This window comes from Orycteropus afer, unplaced genomic scaffold, assembly GCF_000298275.1.
Source record: "Orycteropus afer afer isolate SDZICR_OR568_19922 unplaced genomic scaffold, OryAfe1.0 scaffold00031, whole genome shotgun sequence".
Taxonomy (NCBI): domain Eukaryota; kingdom Metazoa; phylum Chordata; class Mammalia; order Tubulidentata; family Orycteropodidae; genus Orycteropus; species Orycteropus afer.
Genome location: NW_006921618.1, coordinates 13222942 through 13243474, shown reverse-complemented (window position 1 = coordinate 13243474; position 20533 = coordinate 13222942). Strand labels below are relative to the sequence as shown.

General features: G+C 50.6%; 2 protein-coding genes across 2 annotated transcripts in view; both read right to left on the bottom strand.

Moving 5' to 3' along the window:
• Positions 1–8312, bottom strand: part of CATSPER4 (cation channel sperm associated 4) — a 19124-nt gene extending 10812 nt beyond the window's left edge. Inside the window, exons 1-4 of the mRNA XM_007935883.1 lie at positions 8244–8312; positions 8061–8135; positions 7436–7579; positions 2275–2376 (exon numbers count right to left, since the gene is read on the bottom strand). Of these exons, the coding sequence (XP_007934074.1) occupies positions 2275–2376; positions 7436–7579; positions 8061–8135; positions 8244–8312 (390 nt within the window). The remainder of the gene's footprint in view (positions 1–2274; positions 2377–7435; positions 7580–8060; positions 8136–8243) is intronic.
• Positions 8313–9425: 1113 nt separating this feature from the next.
• Positions 9426–19357, bottom strand: CNKSR1 (connector enhancer of kinase suppressor of Ras 1). The gene is made up of 21 exons (XM_007935882.2): positions 19306–19357; positions 16537–16694; positions 16251–16432; positions 15537–15621; positions 15088–15129; positions 14906–15010; positions 14257–14316; positions 14075–14143; positions 13641–13742; positions 13479–13549; positions 13325–13398; positions 13095–13201; positions 12984–13014; positions 12427–12599; positions 11569–11642; positions 11375–11446; positions 10687–10760; positions 10465–10526; positions 10266–10365; positions 10011–10192; positions 9426–9689 (listed from the first exon to the last, which is right to left on the bottom strand). Exons 1-21 carry the CDS (start codon positions 19355–19357, stop codon positions 9426–9428), a joined length of 2139 nt encoding a protein of 712 aa, XP_007934073.2.
• Positions 19358–20533: the final 1176 nt, after the last annotated feature.

The window sequence follows — 20533 nt, the reverse complement described above, 5'->3', positions numbered from 1 at the left end:
AGGAAATTGGAGGGGAGCTGTTGCATTGTGGTAAACTGTGGTCAATGACATGAGACAAAGTATATGTGAACTGCTGTATCGAGAGTGAATTTGCTCTGTAAATCTTCACCCAAATCTAAATAAAAAGGAAATATTGAGGTGATAAATATGCTGTGGATGTGAAAAAGGAGCCCTTCAGTGGTGTAAAGGAGCTCTGGTGGCACAGTGGTTAAAGCGTTCAGCTGCTAACCAAAAGGTCGGCAGTTCAAACCCACCACCCACTCCACAGGAAAAAGATGAGGCAATCTGCTTCCATAAGAATTTACAGCCTTGAAAACCCTGTGGGATTGCTATGAGTCAGAACTGACTTGGTGGCAGTGGGTTATGGGTGATGCAAACAGTTAATGTGCCCAGCTGCTAACCAAATAGTGGTGGTTCAAGTCCATCCGGAAGTGACCTAGAAGCAAGCCCTGGTGGTCTTCTTCTGGAAATCCCATGGAGCACAGTTCTACTCTGACACATATCAGGTCACCATGATTCGGAGTCAACTCTACGGTTTGCAACCCATTTGGGTTTTTGGTTTGGGTGAGAAAGGAGGAGGAGCTAAGCAAGAGTAGTAAGAAAGGGAGGCCTGAGAATGGAACTCTGAGGATGGATGCCTTCATGGCTGGGAAATATTTTGAGGTATTAGTTCACAGGCTTTCCTCCCTCCTCCATATATTTCTCTTTCTCTTCTTCCTCCCGTTATCCAAGCAAGGCACAGGTTCTCTGACCCACACCCCAGGGGAGGGGAGGCAGCATCCTCTAACAGGCCCTCCTCAGAGCCTAGCCTCAGGTGAAGGGTACTCTTTAGGACATTGGTTTTCAGCTGGGGGCAATTTTGTCCTCCAGGGGACTTTTGGCAACATGTCTGGAGACATGTTTTTTAAGCCAAACGAAGGTCAGTGGCACTTCCCTCTTCTCTCACATGCCTAGCACCAAAGAAAAATAGCTGACTCCAGAAGTCTTGGAACCCTAGTGGCACAAATGGTTAAGAATTTATCTGCTGATGAGAACGCTGGCAGTCCAAACCCAACCAGCACCTCTGTTGAGAAAGAGCTGGCAATCTGCTCCTACAGAGAAAGTTCTACTCTGACACATGAGGTCACTATAAGTAGGAATTGGCTGCATGTTACCAAATAACTACAACCAGAAATCTTTATTCAAAGAGTATGAGTCTCATTTAAAGTGACTTGAAGGCCTGTTCTCATCCAGATGGTTCTTTGATATTCTCTGAAATCAGGGTGGTGGTGACTCCATGTGCTCCATAGGGATTCCAAGGCTGTGATCTCTTGGAAGCAAATCGCTAGTCCTGACTTTTGAGGCATCTCTGGGTGAGTTTGAACCACCAACCTTTTGGCTAATAGTCAAGTACACCATCCTGGGTCTCCATATAAGGTCACCATGAGTCAGATCAACTCAATGACAACTAACAACAGAAGCAGAGTTAGCAAACTACAACCCACAGGCCAAATCTATCCAGCACACTGTTTTTGTAAGACTCATGAGATAAGAATGTTTTTTGTTTTTCATTTTTAAATGGTTAGGAAATTTTTTTAAAGAATAATATTTCAGGACATGAAAAATTACATATATTCAAATTTCAAATTAAAATTTTAGTGCCCATGAAGAATGTTTTATTGGAACACAGCTAGGCTCATTCCTTATGTATTCCTCTATGGCAGCTCTGATGGCATAGTGCCTAAGGCATTTGACTGCTAACCAGAAGGCTGACAGTTCAAACACACCAGCCACTCCTCAAAAGGAAGATTAGGCAATCTACTTCTGTAGAGATACTGCTTGGAAACCCAAGGAGGGGTTGCTATGAGTCGAATCAACTCAATGGCAATGAGTTTGGTTTTTTAATGGCAGTTTTGGCAGAGTTGAGTGGTTGCAAGAGACCTTCTGCCTGGCAAAGCTTGCACTATTTTTTATCTGGATCTTTATAGAAAAAGTTTGTTGACGTTTGCTCTAGAACACTGTAAGTTAAGGTGGGTATTCTCAATCCCATTTCTCAGATAAGGAAATCAGGGTTTGCCCAAGATCACAGTGCTGGGAAGGGTTGGAGTGGAGATTGGAACAAAGACATCTGTACTCCTAGTCCAAGTTACTTTCTGTCTCATTACAGACATCTCAGAAGTCTTTCTCTGTCTCTCTCTACACACACATCCATCCTCAGTTTGTAGGGCTGGGGCAAAGGTGAGTGGGCAGTCCCAGGGAGTAGGGTCAGTGGCAGGGAGGGGCCCAGGAACTCACCTTCCAGAAAATCCAGAAGCCATTGAGCCAGCCAAGGATAACCTCACAGATAAGGACAGTCAGCACAATGTCATCTATGGTAGAGAACAACTCATAATGTTTCTGCATGGGAGACAGAGAAAAAGAGGGTGGGAGGAGAGGTCAGTGGAGTTGGCCCTGAACAAAGCCAAGGGAGAGAGGGTGTCTGCAGGGGAGGGAAGAAGGGCACCAGCAGTGTGCCCAGCCTGTGTTACCGCTGTTCATCATTACCATCTTCATCACTCTGTTAGAGTACGCTTTCCAGTATGTACCAGGTATCATGCTAAAACCATACATGCAATATGTCATGTTACCGTCCCCATCATCCTGCAGAGTAAATTTTTTTAAATATAATTTATTTTATTTCTGTTGTTACTATTGAGAATATACATAGAAGAATACACACCAAGTCAATTTCTACGTGTAAAATTCAGTGAGATTGATTCATTCTTTGAGTTGTGCAACCATTCTTGTGCTCTTTTCCAAGTTCTTCCTCTCCCATTAACATAAACTCACTGCCCCCTAAGGCTCCTGTCTAAACTTTTGAGTTGCTGTTGTCAGTTGGGTCCTATATAAATAGATATTAAATGAAGATAATGCTAAAGACAGACATTCTTTACTAGTTAAGCTAAATCATTTGGTTTTAAGAAGACTTTGGGGGATATTTTTGGTTTAAGGTTTCAAGATTATCTCAGGGCAGTAACTTCAGGGGTTCATTCACCCTCTGTGACTCCAGAAAGTCTGAAGTTGATGAGAATTTGAAATTCTATTCTGCATCCCCCCCGCCCTTTTGATCAAGATTCTTCTACAGAATCTTTAACCAAAATGTTCATTGATGTAGCCAGGCACCCTCCAGGTCTTCTGGTCTCATGGCACAGAAGGCAGTGGTTAAGGGAGGTAATAAGCCACACACTCCTATCCTCTCCTGTTGCTGTCTTTCTTCCTCTGTTGCTCCAGGTGAATAGAGACCAATTGTTATGCCTTGAATGGCTGCTTTGAAGCTTTAAGACCCCAGGCACTATGCAACTATCTAGGAGATAGAACAGAGGCACTAAACTTGTTATTAGGCCAATTAACTGGGTGGTGACTCTAAATCTCCAACCAAGGAACCAAATCCCATGAGGTGTTTGGTTGTACATAAGCAGCCACACTAGCTGCTCTTCTCTGTTGTTGTAAATATATCTTATTACACAACTTTTACCAATTAGTTTGATAGGCATACAACTGCAGAGTAGATTTTATTCCCATATTGCAGATGAGGAATCAGAGAGATGCCCAAGACCACACAGCTAGTTGATAAAGGTTGTTGCCTGATTGCAAACTTTTGCTCCTAATCTCTAACCATGACCAATTGAGTCAGTACAGACTATGATGGTCCTCTATAGGTGAGTAGAATTGTGCTCCATGGAGTTTTCAATGGCGGATTTTTCAGTAGATCGCCAGATCTTTCTTCCAAGGTGCCTCTGGGTGAGTTTGAACTGTCAACTTTTTGATTAGCAGCTGAGTACATTAACTGTTTGCACCACCCAGTGACTCCATAACCTCTAGACCCGGGATATTTGGAAAAGGGAAGTGGAAAACCACAGCACTGGGCCCTGAGGATGGAGGACACCAAGCCCCATCCTTCCCTGTCCAGATGTCTTAGCGACTTCTGCTCCTCGTCCCCTGACTCATGAATTCTGGGTATCCTTCCTGGATGGATAGATTGATAGATGGATGGCTGTGGTTTGTCTGGAACTCAGCTCATCTTCACTCAGCCTAGATCCTAATCCATTATAGCCAGTGTGACCCCATTAAGCCCCCAGCTCCCCAGCTCCACCCTGGCAGTCACTGAAGTCACTTTGACTATCTTTTTCCTCACCTCCATGACCAGCAAGGAGCTCTGGTAGCATAGTGGCTAAAGCACTTGACTGCTAACCAGAAGGCTGGCGGTTCCAACCCACCAGCCACTCCTCGGAAGGAAGGTTGGGCAATCCTACTTCCGTAGTGATACTGCCTCGGAAACCCAAGGAGGGGTCGCTATGAGTTGGGGCCAACTTGACGGCACATAACAACAACAACAACAGCCATGACCAGCAAGGCTTGCAGCCACAAATGGAAGCCTCCTGCTGGCTACACCTTGGCACCACCTCCACCTAGTGGCCAATGCCAGAGCTTCTTAAATCCAGATGGTAAGTTAAGGTTCATGGGCTCCCTGCCGATTCCAAATCACCAACGAAAGGGCCATGGGCCTCGGATGTCAGCCTAAATAAGGAAGATCTTTCTGGCCTTCCTTTGTCCCCTCAGTTCCACCCTCCTGGATACTGGAGACACTTGGCCTCCTAAACTGTCCTGCCTTCTCTAAGTCATGGGTTTCTATAGCCAAATCAGAGTTGCCTTCCTGACCCACAAGCCTTCAGTGGCTCCCTGTGGCTTGCAGCATAAAGTTCAAATGCAGCCTGGTATTCAGAAGCCTCTAGAACCTGACCTTCGTGGACACATGTCTTATATCAGGGCTTTCAGGTTTTTTTTTTTTTTACTGTGATCCACAATGTTGTTGTTGTTTTGTGCCATCAAGTTGGATTCGACTCATAGCAACCCCTCCTTGGGTTTCCGAGGCAGTATCACTACGGAAGTAGATTGCCCAACATTCCTTCCAAGGAGCGGCTGATGGGTTTGAACCATCAGCTGTCTGGTTAGCAGTCAAGGGCCTTAGGCACTAGGCTACCAGAGCTCCCGTGATCCACAATAAGAAACGTATTTTACATTTTATAGCATAACTTGTTCTCTCTCTCTTACATATACAAGTTCTCTCTTTCTCTTCTCTTTCATCACTCTAAATTGATTTCCTAACCCATTAATGAGTTGGGATTTGCCCTCCACTCTACTAACTCTAAGGAGCTCTGGTGGCACAGTCCCTAAGGCATTTGACTGTTAACCAGAAGGTTGGAGGTTCAAACCCACCAGCCACTCTATGAAGGCAGACCGGGCAATCTATTTCTGTAAAGATTTACCACCTCAGAAGCCCAAAGGGTGTTGCTATGAGTTGGAACCGTCTCCATGGCAGTGAGTTTGGCTTTTGGTTTTGCTGCTAACTCTACAAACCTTTGCAATAGAGTTTTGGCCTCCACCACATCAGAGATATTGTTGTTGTTATGTTCTGTCAAGTTGGCCCCAACTCATAGCAACCCCTCCTTGGGTTTCTGAAGCTGTATCACTATGGAAGTAGATTGCCCAACCTTCCTTCCGAGGAGTGGCTGGGGGTTTGAACTGCCAGCCTTCTGGTTAGCAGTCAAGTGTCTTAGGCACTACGCTACAGAGCTCCTACATCAGAGACAGCTCTTGTAAAATTCACAAAGACTAAATCCAAGCGACACTTCATAACCCTTGCTTTGCCTCATCTGACCCTGTTATTCCCTTCCTGGATGGTACACTCCTGGTTTTCCTCCTATTCCACTGGCTACTCTTCCTGCTTCCCCTTTCACTTTTTCCTCAATTTTCCACCCCTTATGTGGAGGCTAGCCACAAAGCTCTTCCCTCTCAACCCTCTCTTCCCAGGCAATCTCATCCATTCCCTTAGCTTTAGCAATTATCCACACGTGTTGGAACTCTCAGCCTTCCCTCCCACTTCTCCATCTCCAGCCAGTACTGTCTGCAGACTTCCAGGTTTCACATCCAACTCCAGGGGCTCTGTCTGCATATTACACAAGCACCTCCAACACAACACAACTCCACCTTACCCCAGCATCCTCCCCAAACCTGCTCTTCCTCCTATATCCCCATGTACCAACAAAGAGCACTAACTGCCACACACTTGCGCAAATCATAAACATAACTTTTTGTTCTCCCTTTCTCTACATGCATGAGATGATGCCATAGATTAAACACATTATCACAGTGCCTGATACATAGTCAGTGATCACTAAGGATTAGCTATAAAGAAAAGTAATCAGAAGGCCCATGGATTCAACCCCTATGTTGTTGTTGTTGTTGTTATGTGCCGTCGAGTCGGCCCCGACTCATAGCGACCCCTCCTTGGGTTTCCGAGGCAGTATCACTACGGAAGTAGGATTGCCCAACCTTCCTTCCGGGGAGTGGCTGGTGGGTTTGAACCGCCAGCCGTCTGGTTAGCAGGCAAGTGTCTTAGCCACTATGCTACCAGAGCTCCCTCAACCCCTATAGAGTTCCCAAATTCATCTGATTTCTTTTCACTCACAGCCACTGTCCTAGTTCATAGCCCATCATCTTTCACCTAACTCATCTGCAACAGGGCCCTGCCTGGTCTGTCTTGCCCTGTCCTTAGCTCCCTCCCTTCCACAGTCCATACTGTGTCAGCCAGTCTAAGTTTTCTAAAATATATTTGATGTCTCTTCCATGCTTTAAATCCTTCCCTGGCTTCCACTGACATCAGGATAAAAGCCATCCTCCTCAGCATAACTTAAAGACCTTCCATGATCTGACCACTGACCAACTTCCTGTTTTTAAAATATTGATTGTAAATAGCACAAAACATGAATGTGTATTTCTTGAGCGAAATTAAAAAATCAAGGATAATATAAAAGTTACATTGCACTTTAAGTTGGACATGCAGGGCTGTCTCACATGCTGTGTTCTTCCCAAAACTCATCCTGGCCAAATCCTACTTATCTTCTACTCTCCGCTTACGGACCACTTTTTTCCAGGAAGCCTCCTGGAGGAGAGGTTCAGTTGCCTTCTTGAAGCTCCCACATACTGTGTGTGGTACTCAGGCACTTGCATGTTTGCATCTGTCTGAGACAGGAACTGAGTCTGTTGTGTTCCTCTTGGAACGCTAGCATTCAGTACAATGCCTGGCACAGAGCAATTCTTTGTTGATGTCTGTTAATGAAAATTGGATACCATTCCCCACGGCATGTCCATTTATTTGCCTCTGCTCACACCACTCCCCTCCCATTCTTCCTCTATAAATCCAATGTATCTTTCAAAGCCAGGCTCCAGAGCACCCCTATCATGAAGTCTTCCTCGATCTCCCTCTAGACCCCTAGAAGGTCAGAACTGATAGTCCTTGAAGAGCATCCAATCAACATCATGGACAGATAAGGAGCCTGAGACTAAAAGAGGGCAATGCGGTGCCTCAGGCTTTCCAGTGGAGTCAGAGGGGGCAGAGGTCAGGCTGGTGTCCCACCTGGCCAAGAGCGAAGTTGGTACGGATAGCGATGGTGATGGCGTTGATCACCAGCAGCAGGGCCAGCACCAGCTGGAAGGCTGGGTGTCGGAGCAGCTGTTTGATATACATGCGCGTGATGAACTCCTTCATGTCCCAGGCATCCTGGGAGAGGGCAGGGGACCTTTCTTCAGGCAGGTGTCACTGAAGAAGGTTTCTGCCTGGACGTTGCTCTCATTGAATAGGGGTCCCTGGGGAGGCCACTCTAGGGGGGAAGTTGCCTGAGAGGGGATTATGGAATGGGGCATCAGTGTAGAGGTCACTACCTAAATGGCTTCTAAAAGTGGGTCATTGCTAGGGCTTCTTTGTGGGGATCATTTCAGGGAAGTTTATTTTGGGGTGTCTACTGGCAGATAGATGACTGTAGTAGTCATTATATGGGGGACCCAATAGGGGCACTGCCAGGTGGTTACTAATATATCATGGGGGGCAGTCACTGTAGGAATCACTGCTGGGGAGGGTTTTCTAGGGGGCATTACAAGGACGTGGGGCGGGGTGGGGCAGAGCCATCAGCCATGGGCACAGCTGCAGAGGAGTCACTATCGTGGAGGGGATCACTGCAGGCCCAGCCCTGTCCTGCCCTTACCGTGTTACTAGTGATGTCCCGGCGATTGATGAGTACTTGCTCCTCTGGCCGGGTGTAGGGCTCTTGTGGGGTCCTCTGCAGAGTTGAGGAGAGGGCCCATCATAGCAGCCATTGCCCTTCTCATACTCCACCCCACCCCAAGATGCCCAGCTCTGGCAGTGGAGTCAGGCCAGTGACACCTACCAAGACGGACAAAGGTTTGACATGGCTATCTGTCCATTGCCGCCACCAGACCTTTTTGGTGTTGTTCATAGTTGCTCAGTCTCCTGCTCGCTTCAAAGAAACTTCATTCCAAGCAGCCTACCTCCCCCTTGTGGTGATATCATAGAGGCTTCTGTGACCTCCAGCTCCACATTCTGCCAAGGAATTCCAACCCTGACAGAAGCTGTGACCACTGTCCCCCCTCCCATACCCAGAGAGGAAGCCAGGGACAGAGGGATTGGGTTGAGGTCAGAGGTCAGAGGCTTATGGTTGCAGATCAAGTCACTTGCACAGCCTGGATGAGGGAGTATCCCTGCTGTAGGTCCAGGAGTTGAAGGTGAGGCTGGGCTGAAGGGAGAAGACAAAAGGTCTCTCCTCCAAGGCTCTCTTCCTAGCAAAGCTCAGCCTACATCCCTACCCAATTACTGCAATCCACCAGCCCAGCCTCCAGGGCTGCTCACCGTGCCCTCCGTGCACAGTATTGCTGGATATTGGTGCCCTTCCCGACGGGAGCCTGTTTCCTCATCACTCTGTCCCCCTGGGGATGGGGTAAGAGTGTGCTCTCTGGCCTCCCTGGGCTGTTGAAATGAGCATGGGTAGAAGCCCTCACCAGCCATGGAGCTGCAGTCTTCAGGGCAGGCCTGGGGCTCCAGGGACAGTGCCCAGGCCAATGGACACCCAGTGGACCTGCTACCTATCCTTTGGCCAAATGCGTTTGCCCAGTCTGCCAGCTTTTCATCCCAGTCCCCTCTGGAAAACATATTCCTCATTGTAATAGGGAAGTCAAAGGCACATGGAGATTCAAATTAGAGAAATTTACTTTATTTGGTTGAAAAGTGTCTCTGTAAACTGAAGAATACCTATAGAGATCTGGTTTGAGGGAAGAATTGCAGAGGGACTGAGGAGGGCAGGTTTATGTTCCCACAGGTTATGGGATAGACGAGAAGAGTTTCTTTTAGCACAGGCTTCCAGCTCCTTCTATGGCAAGGGAAGAGAGTGGCACAAAGCTCATTTTGTATTACCCCACGCCAGCGGGATGAGGGGATCAGGCTGGGGTGAAACCATGGACTAGTACTATTTCCAACCTCAAACAGCCCAGGGATGTTCTGTCCTAGGCAGATGAAAGCACATGTCAGAAACTAGGGGTTGAGGTGGTCCTCAAGGTCAGAGGTCAGGAGGCTGCTCTCTGGGGACAGAGGGCAGGAGATGAGAATGTTCCCCTGGGTCAGAGGTCAGGACATTGAAGGACTGTTCTCTAGAGTCAGAGGTGGGGACCTGAGGGCTGCCCTCAGCCTGCACCACTCCCCAGGTCCCCAGGCTTTCTGAGTACAGCTCCTGGTTCTGTTCCTTCCACCGTCGGAATTTCTCTCCAGTCAGCTCTGGGTCACCAAGTACTTCCTCCAGGACTTGGAGTTCCTGCAGCTTTGCCTGTGATGGGAATAGTGGCAAGAGGCCATGACCACCCCAGAAGGAGGGTGGAGCCCAAGCCTAGAGCTAACCCTGGAGTCCAGTGTCTGGCCCAGTTTTGCCCAGAGCTTTGCAAACTACAGGCTAGAGCAGGATGCCGAGATGAAAGTTTACATCCTAACTCAGAACCTAGAACTTGGCCTATGCACAGCCAAAACCAGACTAGACCCTGGAGCCCAGAGCTGAGCCTCCAGTCCAAAGCCCATGGTGGAGCCAGGAGCCAGGAAGTAAAGCCTAAGCCCACAGCCCAGCCCCCTGCCATGCCCTGTGCCCCCAGCTGACCTTGAGTGTGCTCTGTAACACCCGCACTCGGTGCACTTGCTCATTGAGCTGAGGTTCTCGGTTACGCCGCATGAAGGAGCTCCGCCATTGCTCATGGGTGAGGGGTTGTGGCTTGCCCAAAAGGGACACGCCACCCTGCCTCAGCCCCCGTACCATTCTTTCCAGCGCCCCTTCACCACTGTCTGGGGGGAAGGGAGCAGGATGAGTGTGTGCCCACTACTGCTCCCATCCCACTTCCCAACCCCAGCACAGCACCTGCTGGAGAGCCAAAGGAAGTTCGTGGGCTGCCCTGCGTGGGGGTGGCTGCAGGGGACGTGTCTCCACGGAGGGGACTCCAGGCTTGGGCGGGGCTGGGCTACAGGCAGGGTGGAAGGAGAAAAGGGTATTATATGGAGTTCCATGCCCTACTATTCACGCAACACCTTCTACCTCCACCAGTCAGTCCCCAACTCACCGAGGCTGAGCGGGACCCAGCCTCATCATCGGGGTCTTCTGCTTCTGTCTCACTGTAGCAGTCTAGGGTGGGGGGAGCAGGTGGGGAACCCATTAAGCCTCATAGGGCTTTGGGAGGCCAGGCTAGGGGTTAAGGCATCTGAGTACCCAGCCCCCATCCCAGGAAAGGTGGAGGTTCAGGTGAGACCGAGGTTCCTTTTACCCACGCCTGTGAGATACCCACCTTCCTCTCGCGACGGGGGAGTGCGCCCTGGAGACTGGTACTTGGAAATGCAGGTGATAAGATGGCGCACCCACCTACAGAGGAGCAAGGGGATCTCAGGGAGAGACCACAACTGTGGTCATTACTTTCCATTTTCTGAGCCCTACTGGATGTGTCAAAGGAGCCCTGGTGGCACAATAGTTAAGTGCTTGGTTGCTAACCAAAAGGTTGATAGTTTGAACCCACCCAGCTGCTGTGCAGAAGAAAGGCCTGTGAGCTGTTCCTATAAAGACTGTTGTTGTTGTTGTTGTTATGTGCTGTCGAGTCGGACCCGACTCATAGCGACCCCTCCTTGGGTTGCCAAGGCAGTATCACTATGGAAGTAGATTGCCCAACCTTCCTTCCGCCTATAAAGATTATAACTGAGAAAACCCTATAGGCAATTCTTCTCTGTCACATGGGGTTGCCTGGATTGAACCCTATGTGGATGGCACGTTAATACCACCACCACTGTCTGCCAGAGGCTTATCACCCACATCATCTTGTAATTTAATCCTCAGAGCAACTCTGAGAAGAAGGAGATTTTATTAGTTCACTTTCTAGATGAGGGAACTGGGGCTAAGAAACATGAGTACCTTGACTATCACACCAACTTGTGAGCCCAGGTACCCAAGCACTCAGAGGTTGGGAGTTAGGTCAGGGCACTCACATGCTCAGATCCTCCAGGGTGTCAGCAGCAAAGATGAACGGTTTATACACAACGTGGGTGAGCTGGAACACACTGCCGGGGGGAGAGTGGGGTGGGAGGACTGCACTCAGCCTGGGTGTGAGCACTCAGAACCCAGAGAGGCCAGACCAGGAGTCCCAGCCCCACCCTCCCAGCCCTCACACCCCAGGACTTACTATTTTTTCTTCTGATCCTGTCCACTTTCCAGGCTGTAGTTGGAGACATTGATGAGGCCTTCAGCCTTCTCATCCTAAGGGGATCACAACATGAAGGTCAGCTCATGTTGACCTTAGTCAACATCAGCTCCATAGTTATCCCTTGGGCTCCCAGGGAGGTGAGAGGGAGTGTCTCTGAGCCAAGAAAGGGGTGCACAAAGAAACCCAGGGAAACAGCCAAGAAGGAGGGACTTATTCATGCATTTGTTCCTTCTATAGAAACAAATAAAGCTACTCATACCACTGAGCCTTGCAAACGCTGTTTCCCCTTCCTGGGGGAGGAGAGTTTCATTCCTTCTTCCCATCTGACTACCCCCAGGCATCACTTCCTCCAGAAGCCCTTTTAGCTCCTGAGGGTGGACTGGGCACCTCTGCTGGGCTCCCACGTCAATAAGCTTTCCCGTCATCATAGCATGATTGTCCTCCACATTGTCCCTGACTATTCATGCCCCGTCCCCTCCCAGCCTCTAAGTTCTAGAACAGCAGGGACTGTCCAATTCCTCTTTGTAGCCCCAGTGCCCAACCCACAGGCAACCCAAATGTTTGCTTAATGAATAAATGACTGAATTAATACCACATTATTCACGATTCACAATGGACAGAATAATAGGAAGAAGCAGTCTGAAAAAAGAATGATTCTCTCTTATGCCTACTGAGATACCATTTACAAACTGCTTTGACACACGTTAATGCCAAGGAGTGCCCCTCTTTTACAGATGGGAACACTGGGGACTGCCATAGATGGGTGTGGGTGGTGGAACTGGGGCAGGAACTAGGCCCTGAGGTGACGTGCTTGCTTACCTATAGGGAGGATCTCACCTGGGGCTGGCGGTACCAGTAGAGTGTGTGTCCCTTGAGTACAAACCAGCAGCGGCGCCAGCGTGGGCCCATGAACCCACTGGGCACCTTGCGTAGCAGCAGCCAGCCATCGCAGTCGGGCTGGCCCAGCTCCCGGCATGACACCCGCCGGCGGCTCAGCCGCGTCGCCACGCCTGCACAGGGCAGCACAGCCAGGTCAGTGAAGGGGAAGCAGGAAAGGGTCCTACATTCCTAAACCTACCTCTTCACCCCCCACCCCCCGGAGCATCTGCAAGTGATCAGAATGTTACACATATCATCTCTGAGGTGGGAGATGATATTTAAGAGATGAAGAAACCAAAGATCATAGAGGATAAGCCATTGGCTCAAAGTCATAGAGCAGTCCCAGGTAGGGAACGAAGAACTATCTAACCCCAGTGACAGAGCTGTTTCCAGGTCAGGCTGGGTATGGGTATGGGTATGGGTATGGGTATGGGGGTGTCTGTGTGTGTGCGCGTGCACGCGCACGCACGTGTTCCCCTTAAGAGGATCCGTACCCAATCAGCTGCATTTCATACCTTTTGATTTCCTCCGACCAGGAATAGGACTCTGGAATGACAATAAGGGAATCAGAGAAGGGTCTACGTCCAGAGTCCCCCCAACACTTTTTGCTGAGCCCCTGAGCTTACCTGGTCTGGGTATCCTGGGGGCTCTAGCGTCTCTGGTGTCCCTGCTGGAAGTGTGGCTTGGGGTACAGGGGAGATGAGCACAGGCTCAGAGTCAAGGGAGGCAGAGTCTGTCAGGGAGGGAAGAGAGGGGAGAGGGGATCCTGAGCTCAGTGTCAGAATCCAGGGAGGAGTCAAAGTCGAGAGGTCAGAGCTAGGCAAGCTAGATGCTGTGCCTGAGACATTGAAATTACCTGCCCAGGTAGGCCTGGGCCCAGGGCTTGGGGTTGAAGTCAGGTCAAAGGCAAAGACTTCCTCAGATAGGGACCTGGGAAGAGCAAAGGGAGATGAGTCGCACTAGTGGCTGCCCACTAAGACATGCCCCCAGGGGCAGAGTCTGTTTGTTACCTGGGAGCCAGTGGAGTGGGAGCCAGTGACTGGATCCTGAAGTGTGGGGAGTCCAGGACCTGAGGAGGAGTCTGAGGAGCAACCGGAAGAAGGGTGATGGAGCTGACAACAGGGGTCTGAAAGTGGACTAAAGGCGGGGTGGGAGTAGGTGGGGTCAAGTACCTGTGGGGGGGTCTCAGGCACTGGGACCTTCTTCAGCACTAGGCTGGCCCCAGCTGGCTCCCGCAGCAGCTCCCTCACCACGTTCTTATGGGGCCAGCCCACCTGGGGGACAGGGTAGGGGAGCAAAGCAGAGACACTGGGCTGGCATCAAGCTGGGCAGGAAGCAACCCAACAACTCTTCACACTCAGAGCTTGCTCTCAGCCTCCTGCCTCTGCCCAATCTTCCTCCTCCTCCAGGAAGACCCCATGAACCCTTTACCTTGGCTCTGCCAAGCTACTCTGGCTTATCTGAGCTGGCTCATCTCATGCAAGGCAGTCCCACAACCCTGGTCTCCAGCAGAACGCTTGGTTCCCTCCCTACCCTACACCAGCCCTGGATTCCACACCCCTCACCCCTCACCCCCCAGCCCCATGAACCTCTCCACCTCACTCACCACCACCTGATCGTTGATTTGGACAATTTCGTCTCCAGGCAGGATCTGCAGTCGGGAGTTGGTGGGGACCTGGTGTAGGAAAACAGGGTTCTGAGAGTGACTGTTCCTGGGGCCTGAAGCTGGACTGGTTCGCAAGTGAGAGGGCCTGGGGGTGGGCGGCTGAGAAGGGGGTGGGCTCTCACCTGGGGGCCCACTTGAGACACAAAATGAAGACAATTGCTGGTGGTGTGGATTTCCAGGCCCTGCACAGAGGTGGAAGCTGTATCACCCAGGGCTCTGTGGGCACCAGGCTCTTAGGTAGGCTTAGCTGGGGAAAGAGCTGGCTCCAATCTGGCCCTGCCCCAACTTGCTGTGAGTGGGTTTGCTGCTCCTCTCTGGGCCTCTGCTTCTTCCTCCGAGGGCCAGAGGGAAGATGGAGTCAGTGATATTTCTGAAGCACAAGATTCTTAGCAACTTTTTTGAAGGGATAAGCAGGGACATGGGGAGGACAGTGACAGGGCTGGTGGCTCTCGTTTCCCCAACTGGTCAATGAGTGAAGTAGATGACAAGTGCTCATGTCACCTCCCCCAACTTGCCCCTGAGCCCCTGTCAGATCTGTATTCTGGGGCTGGAATGTGCCACCAAGACCATGCTAGCTGTGGCCCTCAGGATTGGGAAGGTGATCAGTGCTGATGAGCCCATTAAGTCCCCTAGGTCTCTACTTTAACATCTGTACAAAAAAGGCTTTTCGGTCAATATAATTGAGGCTTCTGGAGAATCCAAGAACCATATTTCAGGCCCAAAGCAGAGTACTGAGGGGTCAAAGGTGAGAGGTCAGAAGTCAGGCCTTACCAAAGGATTGTCCAGCTGTACCCGCTCTAGCACAGCCCTCTGCTCCAGCAGCTCCTCAGGGCTGCAGTCCAGGATGTTGTGGCAGACCCCGGCCACGTGGCTGCACTAGGGGTGGGAGGTCAGTGTGACCAGCCTGGGCCCAGTCCCCCAGTCCCCAGCCCCCTTCCACTGCCCAGACTCACAATTCTCAGGACTCGGCTCTCCTTCTCAGCTGCTGGGCAATCCTGGAAGCAGAGTGAGAGAGCAGGACCACTCTGAGTGAGGGGGCTGCCTCCTCCTGAGGGAAAAGTGGGGCTGTCTACAGTCCCCTTCTCCTGGACCCCTCCCAGAAGTATGGGGCCTCTAAGCTTTGGCCTCCAGGTGTCATCAGGCTAAGACCAGGTCTCCAGAAGTCCTTGTACAAGCCTTTCCTTCCCACCCACTTCTGGGAGTCAAACAGCCTGAGCTTCCCTGCCAGCTGCAGGACCCCATGTCACCACCACCCTGTATGCAGTGGCTGGGCTTCCTGTCTTCCTGCCCTTGCCTTGCCCCAGCCCTCACAGCCGATCCTATGCTGATTCATAGGTTATAAAAAGCTCTAGCCCCATTTGGTCTCTACGGCCCAGGCCAAGCTGGCCCCTGGATCCCCTACCTCCTGCAAGACTTGGCCCAGCTCCCTGCACAACTCTCCAATCTCCTGACAGGCCGAGAAGTCGTTTAAGTGGGAGAAGAGGTATCTGGCAGGAAGACAGATGAAACAGTGGTTAAGGGACTGTGCTAAACAAAAGTTACTTTCACTTGGAGCTGTTTATTCATCTCAGACTTGGGGGTAATGCCTGCTCTGAGGGGTTGTAGTCTAGATTAACGGAGATGATTGACACCTGTACAGAATTTAGCACAGAACTTACTTGTCAAGTGCCTAGTATATGCCAGGCACTGTTCTAAGCACTGGGGAGACAGACATTAAGCACATCATCACATCGATAATGATTTAACTCCAACTGTAGTGAGTGCTGTAAAGTACAAGGAGCTGAGAGTGTGTAAAAGGGAAAGGTTCCCTGAAGAGGTGACATTTGAGCTAGGACCCGTAGGATAAGCAGGAGCAGCCAGTGAAGGGGGTGGGGAAGCACTTTGGTTGACATGACTATTATGATCACAAGCTGGAGGGGACCCAAGCATCCAAGCACCCTTGCATATACAGTGCAGTACGGAGGGTACCCTCTCTTTGCCCTGCTCCACCACCTCTGGACAAGATTCAAGCTCTGTCTTTCTCTCCCAGACCCTTCGACATCATGGAGGAGACCAAGGATGAGAAGGGCCTCCCACCAGTCACTCTGACCCGAGCCTTGCGAGGAGTCTGAAGTACCTGTTGAGCCAGAAGAGGAGGGCACGGGCCTCATGCACCAGCTCCACAGCTGCACTGAGGATATCGGCAGGGGTCTCAGCACAGGCCCCCAGGTGGCCTTGGGCTAAGCTCTGGAAGGTGTGGGTCCCCGCCAGCAGCCTCTCTGTCAGGCTCTGCAGGTTCTCTATCTGTAGTCCAGAGCTCTGTGTGGGTGAGGAGGAAGGTCACCTTCCTGGCAGTGGCTATCACCCATCAGTAACTCCCAGGATGGTGGACGCTGCAGCCAGTGTAGCCACCGTTCACTCACCAGGGCCTGGAGCTGTTCCACTCCATCCAGGATGAGCTCCTGGTGACCCAGAGGCCACACGGTCAGAGCCTCAAGGCTTCGGGGGCAGAGCTGGAGCAGGTACTTGCCAGGCAGCTCCCAGTCCTCAAAGGGATAGTCCTGCAGGGAATCATCAAGGCCTGGCGGGAAAGCAGGGGTCAGCATAGAGCGGAAAAGGAGTAACATAGCCTCTCAGGCCAGTTCTTCACCACCACAAAGCTCTTTTCCCTTCCATCTGCTCCCAATGACAACCCTGATGAGACCACTGAATTGAGGAATGAAATAGTATAGGGTACAAAAAAAAAAAACAAACCAACTCACTGCCATCACGTCTGATCTGAATTCATAGTGATCCCTCCTTGGGTTTCCAAGGAGGGATCACTATGGAAATAGATTGCCCCATCTTCCTTCCGAGGAATGGCTGATGGGTTTAAACTGCCAGCCTTCTGGTTAGCAGTCATATGCCTTAGGCACTAGGCCACCAGTGGTTCTCAAAGGGTAGTCCCCACACTAGCAGCATCAGCCTCACCAAGGAACTTATTAGAAATGCAAATTCGTAGGCCCTACCCACGACTTGCTGAATCAGATCTCCTGGGAGTGGCGACCAGCAGTCTGTTTTAAGAAACTCTCCAGGTGATTCCGATGCTTACTCAAGTGTGATTACTCCACAGCATGGACTGTGGAGTCAGGAAGACCTGAGAGCTAGTATTTGAGCAAGTAGTTTAATTGTTCTGTGCCTCAACTTCTCATCTGTAAATGGGGATAATAAAAGCACCTACCTTCTAATTATGTGAGGATAAATTACATGATACATATCAAGCCTTTGGCCTATTCCCTGGTTCATAGTAGTCAGTCAGTAGCAACCATCATATTATTGCTAGACTCTTTCCACGACCTACCAGACCCTGTAAGATCTGGCCACTGCCTGCCTCTTCAGCCTTGTCTCCCAGCACAGACCCTCAAATACAACACTTCAGATCCAGAGCACTAACTCTTTAGCGCTTCCGGAAAGTTCTCTTTTACTTCAGCGTCCTCACCTATGCTATTCCTTTTGCCTAGACAGCTATTCTAACTCCTTCATTCCCTTCTCCATCTCCCCGCTCCAGGAAGCCTTCCATGACCCCCAGGCTAGCTCGGGAGCCTTTCCTCTTGTTCCCATAACCCCCTGCACTTACTGTTTGGTATTATGACTGCCTGGCTGAGCATCTGCCTCTCCCAGTTTATTAGCTCTTCAAGGACAGGGTCTTGAATAGCAATTCATTCTTGATGCTCAGTACCCAGCCTGTGCCTGGTACAAGGTAAATCAAACCAAACCCATTGCCATAGAGTTAATTCCAACTCATAGTGACCTTAAAGGACAGAGTACAACTGCCCCATAGGGTGCCAGCTGTAAATCTTTACAGAAGCAGACTGCCACATCTTTCTCCTGCAGAGCAGCTGGTGAGTTCAAACCACCAACCTTTTGATTAGTGTCAGAGGACTTAACCACTGTGCAACCAGGGCTCCCTGGTATAAAGTAGACAGTCAGAAAATAAGAGTAGTATCTATTGAGTGTGCTAGGGAAAATTTTAAGGGCTTTATGCATATTACCACATTTCATCTTCACTATTATGTCTAGGAGGTAAAGATTAATATCCCCATTTTAGAGATGCGAAAACTGACACACAGGGATGTTATGTAGCTTGCTCACTTATGAGGAATTCTTCCCAACCAGTGTCACCCTCCTTCACTACAAAATGTGTGTGTGTGACCAACAGCTCTCCCTCATCCTGGTGTGGCATTCATGAACCTCTCACTCCCAGGCTGTGGGCCTTCTAGCAATTCCCTTCCTGTGGACAGCCAAGGTGTTAGGCTATTTCCTTCTCAACAGAGACTGATACTGAGCTTTTGCCTTTGATAGTCTCATTTTTATTTATTTATTTTTATGCATAGGGAAACACACTTATGGTCATAGAACTGATGAGTGGCAAGGCTGGGCCTGGAACCAAGTCTGGGACTCCTTCCCAAATCTCTGTCCTTACTGGCACTAGTTACCCTGAGCCTGCTCCCAGCACTCCAGCTCCCTCCTCTGGGAGGGACTTCCTCACTTACTCCCCCACTCCCACAGCCAGCTCCAGTCAGAAGAGCTCAACTTCTCAGTCTGTCTGCAGTTCAGGCTGTTTGCCACCCCTCTGGGGGCTCCCGGGGCCTGGGAACTGCATCTCCCACCCTGACTGGAGGCCCTAGGTGGAGCTGTGCCAACCTCTTGGGTTTTCTTTCCTTAGAGAGCCTCAAGGTGAGGAGAGGGGAAAATGACACCAGGGCCAGTCCTGTTCCAAAGCCTTTGAGCCAAACACTTCCTGTGCGTCGCTTTCCTCCTCTGAAAAATGGGTTTAATAACAGCCATCTGGTACCCGAGGCTCTGGGAAGATGAAGGAGATACGAGGGGCGTGCGCCGCGCCGGGGCCTCCCTCTGTTTTCATTACACAAGCAGCGCCTCCTCATCCCCACCCTGGTGGCCTCAAAGGATGCTGGAGAGGTGGAGGACCCCCTTATGGGTCTCGGGCCCTCCAGGGTCATCCCGTCAGTTCCTCTGCCTAGCACAGTACCTGGTACCTGGCAGACTCTCTCTACCTATCTGTTGACTGACTAACCGACTGACAGACTCGGCAAATCGTTTTTCTTTTTCCTCTTCCTGCCCCTCTCCTCTGGCTGGCCAGGACCCCACACTTACCTTCCCGGCAAGCCCAACTTTGCCCCGGACCCACCCACCTCTCAGCCAAGCTGCCACCTTCCCGGGGGTCCAGATTGCTACTGGCTCCATGGCGGACCCCCCAGCTCTGATCAGCGCCTGCTCGGTCCAGCCCAAGCAGGAATTTCCGCTCCCAGAGACCAGACCTGGGGCGGGGCCGGGCTGAGGCCTGGGCGGAGCCGCTGCATACCTAGGCCCACATGACCGGCCAGGTGAGGCGCCGCGACCTCTACTGGTCCACCACCTGTCCACCAGCGGAGAAAACCCACCTCCTGCCCCGCCCTTCAGAGGCCCAGTGCTCAAGAAGCTGGGCGGCCTGCCCAGGGGGCGGTGCCTCTGGTATTTGACCCGGCAACCTCAGAGTCGCCCTGGTAAAAAAAAAACCACTCCCATCCAGTGGATTCCGACTCTGAGCGATCCTAAAGGACACAATAGAACTACCCCATAGGGTTTCCAAGATTGTAAATCTTTACAGAAGCCGACTGCCTCATCCTCCTGCAGAGCAGCTGGTGGGTTGGAATCCACCTTTTGGTTAGCAGCCTAATGTTTTAACCACTGCGCCACCAGAGCTCCATTAACTCTGCCTGTCTTCAAATCACAGGGTAGGACCCTGACCCCCAGGCTATCTGAAAAGGGGCTAACGGCGAGTGCCGCGCAAAGCACAGAGGTTAGGGAGCCAGATCCCTGGGTGCAACCCCACGCTCTGAGGCTTGTTAGCTGTGTGACCTTGGGCTAACCCTAACCTTAATACAGCATTATCCTTGTGTAAAATGGGTATGTTGTTGTTATGTGCCCTCGAGTCGGACCGACTCATAGCGACCCCTCCTTGGGTTTCTGAGGCAGTATCACTACGGAAGTAGATTGCACCATCGTCCTTCCGAGGAGGGGCTGGTGGGTTTGAACCGCCAGCCTTCTGGTTAGCAGTCAAGTGCCTTAGGCACTATGGGTATAATAGCCCCTATTTCGAGGGCTGCTGAGCAGTACCTGAGTTAACAGCTCAAAAACCTTTAGAACAGGGTTTTTAAACCCTTCATTTTACTTTTCACCATGGGCCCCTTTGACAATTTGGAGAATTTATTTGAATAATGCTTTTAAAAGCATAATACAAAACGCCTTTGTATTTTGTAATACTACTATTATTACAAAGAAGACCATTACTATAAAATTATATTATTATTATTAAAATATATTTGTTGTTGTTGTTATGTGCAGTCCAGTCGGACCCCACTTATAGCGACCCCTCCTTGG